We start from the raw sequence: 3,704 nt of genomic DNA, 5'->3' as shown, positions 1-3,704 counted from the left end.
ATTACGGTATGTGTAAAATTGTCTCTAATTTAAGAATAGTTATTAACAATACGATTGTGAAGTTCGTTATTGCATACCTAGACAGCCGAAAATTTTAAGTGTTATAAACATTTTTTTGATGGGACATTTTAATTTAAAACACGTTGGTATGGGAAGCGTGTTTTAAAATAGTAAAAACACGTTGCTATCGGAAAGATGTTTTAAAATCCTGTTACCGTGTTAAACATGTTATCAATAAAAAAATCAAATAAAATTACTGTTGAGGTTGGCAACCAACAATACACTATTAGAGACAATTTTTTATTTTTTGTAAAATGTACCGAAATAAATACCTTAGATCTATCACAAACTACCTAAATTGAGGTTCCACACCATCACGCGCTTGTCTGCGCCCCCCGTGGCGAAAAAATCGCCTCCTTGATTAAACTTGACGGCCATGACAGCCCCCTCGTGCCCTTGGAACGTGTACAACGGTCGTGCCTCCATAATATCGACCAGATTAACTTTGCCGTCTTTCCCCGAAGTGAGGAGAAAATTAGCACAGGGGTGCCAACAAACACACGTTGTGCTATCGTGTAAAACATAATGTTGGTTCAATTTTTCAGTTCGTACGTCATACACTCGCACTGAGCCCGAATTCATGGCCACGGCGATGTGATTGCCATCGGGGTGGAGCGCCACATGACAGGGCCCCGCTTTGGAGGTGCGGAACGTGTGGACGTTTTGCCCCGTTGTGGGGTCCCAGACGCGGACAGTTTGGTCGTCAGCACATGAGACAATTTTCTGGCCGTCTGGCGCAAATTGGAGACTGCGGACCCAACTAGTGTGCCCCACAAATGATTTCAGGAATTGTTTGCGTGTTACCGACCATAGTTTGATTGACTTGTCGTTGGATCCTGTTAGTATCTAGAGAATTTTTATTAGAATTTTGGTAATTAAGGGGGCTAGGACAAGGGTACCTGGTTGCCTTGGGGGGCGAAGGCTAGGCACCGGATTGGGGATAAATGTGCCCTCATTTCGAGACAGGTCCCCATCTGAGACTGTTTGGTCACCCATATGCGTAAGGTTTGGTCTTCGGAACATGACGCTAAAAATTCACCATTGGGGGAGTATTCTACACATGTGACGGAATCGTTATGCCCTTTAAAATTATAACTGCGGGTGTTTTGGGCGAAATTCCAGACCATGATGGTGTGGTCTTCGCTACTCGTGGCGAAGTCTTTCCCATTGGGGTTGAAACTAATCCCAGTGATGGGCTTTTTGTGGCCTTTGAGATTTAACTTTAATGCGTATTTTTCCTCACACTCGGACATTTTCACAGTTTTTCACTCGCACTAACATGAAATAATAGATGGTGGTGAAGTGGCCGTTACAGTTCAAATTTGATTGTTTATTGTGGTTAGATGATATTTCTACTACCAACGTGACGTTGGCGACGTATTAAATTTTACTACTAATTCCACCAATACCAAATAAATGTGAGTTAAATAACGTAATTGGGGCTTTCGTAACTTATCAGTTATAACATGACCATGGCTGTGCTTCAGTATGGTCGGTCGTAACAAAATTTTTTTCACAGTTGCATTTTTTAATTCTCCTAACCTAAAAAGAATTACCCTTGTATGGCGCCATCTCTTTAATAATTGACGAACCAATCACCATTTTCCCTATTTTCTTTAAAACAATCAGTTTTTCGCATGGTTTTAATTAAATCGTTAATAGTTATATTCTTATTCAAGGTATCGTCATACGACGATTAGTAATAAGCTCAATAATGCTCAGAAATTGATTTTAATTTTTGATCAACCGGAAATTTTGACTGTGTCGAAGAATAAAATTCGTTAATTATTAATAATACATTAATACATAGATTCTTTTAGCATTTTTACCCATACATGTAAGCATTTTTCTGGTGCGCCGATTTTTGTGCAACCTGTATATTTTGACAGTCACAATTTAAGATAATTTAAAGAAAAAACAATTAGAATTCTCCTTTTTATTTAATTTATTTAATTTAATGAAAACGCCAACGTCCCATTTTACCGATTTTTTTTTTATAAAATTGATAAAATTGTAAAATAGTCTTTAATGATTAGATCTCTCACTGAAAGTATAAATTACATTACCTATTATTTTTTTAAGTGCGCGAATAATTTATAACAGTTCATGTTGAGGGAAAAAGCGACGTTGGCGTTTTTATAGTTTTGAAACAGCTAATATTAATCTATAAAAAATTCAGTTTAAAATGGATTTTTTGTCTCAGTTTTAGAAATATAACATGAGATCGAAAATATACTGAATTAGAGTAGTCTGTTCCTGCGGAACATTAGCCACATTTTAGCCATTTATAAAAAATAGTACATACACGGATTATATTTTTCTAACTAAATTTATCAGTTTTAGTTTTAGAGGTGTCCTTAATTGTTGAGTTAATGAGTTTTAAGAAGTTTTCAATAGTTTCAGTTTGTAATATTATGTAAAATTGTAAAATATAGAAAATGCCTGAATACAGAAATATAGTAAAATTTCTTATAAATTTTATGGATTAACAGATAAATATTTTTTTTGAAGAAATGCTATCATATGGTGACGTGGACTTTTTTGTAGAAAATTTAATTCTCTACAAATTTGTTCCTTACACTTTTTTTATCTTCATTCTATAAAAAAATCCGCGACAACATATTTCTATCTCCTACAGTTTAGGTATAAATTAACTTTCTTGCGGATTTTTTTTAAGGAAATTTAATTCTCTACAAATTTCTTCCTACCATTTTTCTTGTATCTTTAACCGTATTTGCGAGATAAAGCAATAAATTTTAAATTTTAAACATTATTTCTCATTCTTCTTATGAAAAATTTCTCGACAGTTTTTCTCAGTCTGTTAAGAGTGAAAAGCTCAACATTTTTGTATTTTTTTCCAAGTAATTAGTGAATTGTTCACATTTAAATTAATTTAAAACGATTGGGCGCCGAGATGATGTCACGCCGTACTATTTTTCTGGGTTCAGAACTCGTTTCGTCTCCTACGTTATAGTCTTCCGTAGTCTAATAACCCACTGACGTAGAGCTCGGAAACTCCGTAAACGACCACGATAGGCGGAGCCAATGCGTACTTCATCGAGTGGGGAGATTGAGCAGTGGCGTAGCAAAAAACTATTCCATGATCAAGAAGGGTTTGAGATTTATAATTTGTAGTAGTTACTATTTCCTCTATTCAATAATAGCACGATGAAATAGTAAAAATCATATCTAATGCTAATACACGTTGATCTCCTAGAAATACAAAGCAGAGACGTCGAATAAATAAAAATACTCAATGAGTAACGAGTAAAAACGCGTTTATTGCAAAAAATGTTTCTACTGGTATTTTTATTATAACTGGTAATATTGAAATGTTAAATTTTAAGACGAATTCCCTACAGATGTAGGGCCACGCCACGCCACTGTTTTCTACCAACACCCCTAATTTAAAGATTGGACTCGTCCGTGACGAGTTTTCGTCTCTGCGCACTCCTACCACCGTGGACGATTTGTCATTTTGCGGACTCTAAATCATCTTTTGACCATTGTAATGTGTTTCTATTAAAAATTAAAACTTGACTGCATTTAATTTCTGAATTTTTTATTCTTATATTGAAGCACTGCAAACCGATTTTTTTCACACCCTTTAAATCCTGCAATTTTCTTTATTTTTGCAGGAGATT

At 35.2% G+C, this 3,704-nt stretch overlaps 1 protein-coding gene across 1 annotated transcript; it reads right to left on the bottom strand.

Moving 5' to 3' along the window:
• Positions 1-286: 286 nt before the first annotated feature.
• LOC662915 (POC1 centriolar protein homolog B) lies at positions 287-1,594 on the bottom strand. Its single transcript, XM_968987.4, has 2 exons — positions 960-1,594; positions 287-906 (listed from the first exon to the last, which is right to left on the bottom strand). The coding sequence occupies exons 1-2, from the start codon at positions 1,311-1,313 to the stop codon at positions 343-345; spliced, it is 918 nt and encodes a 305-aa protein (XP_974080.1). The 5' UTR covers positions 1,314-1,594; the 3' UTR covers positions 287-342.
• Positions 1,595-3,704: the final 2,110 nt, after the last annotated feature.

Source organism: Tribolium castaneum, chromosome 6 (assembly GCF_031307605.1).
Source record: "Tribolium castaneum strain GA2 chromosome 6, icTriCast1.1, whole genome shotgun sequence".
NCBI lineage: Eukaryota > Metazoa > Arthropoda > Insecta > Coleoptera > Tenebrionidae > Tribolium > Tribolium castaneum.
The sequence above is the reverse complement of the archived record's forward strand: the minus strand, read 5'-3'. Positions and strand labels throughout refer to the sequence as shown.

Coding starts and splice junctions, on each gene's coding strand:
- LOC662915 (XM_968987.4), bottom strand. CDS start 1,313: ATGTCCGAGTGTGAGGAAAAATACGCATTAAAGTTAAATCTCAAAGGC. Junction 907..959: donor TCGCCCCCCAAGGCAACCAG/GTACCCTTGTCC, acceptor AAAATTCTCTAG/ATACTAACAGGATCCAACGA.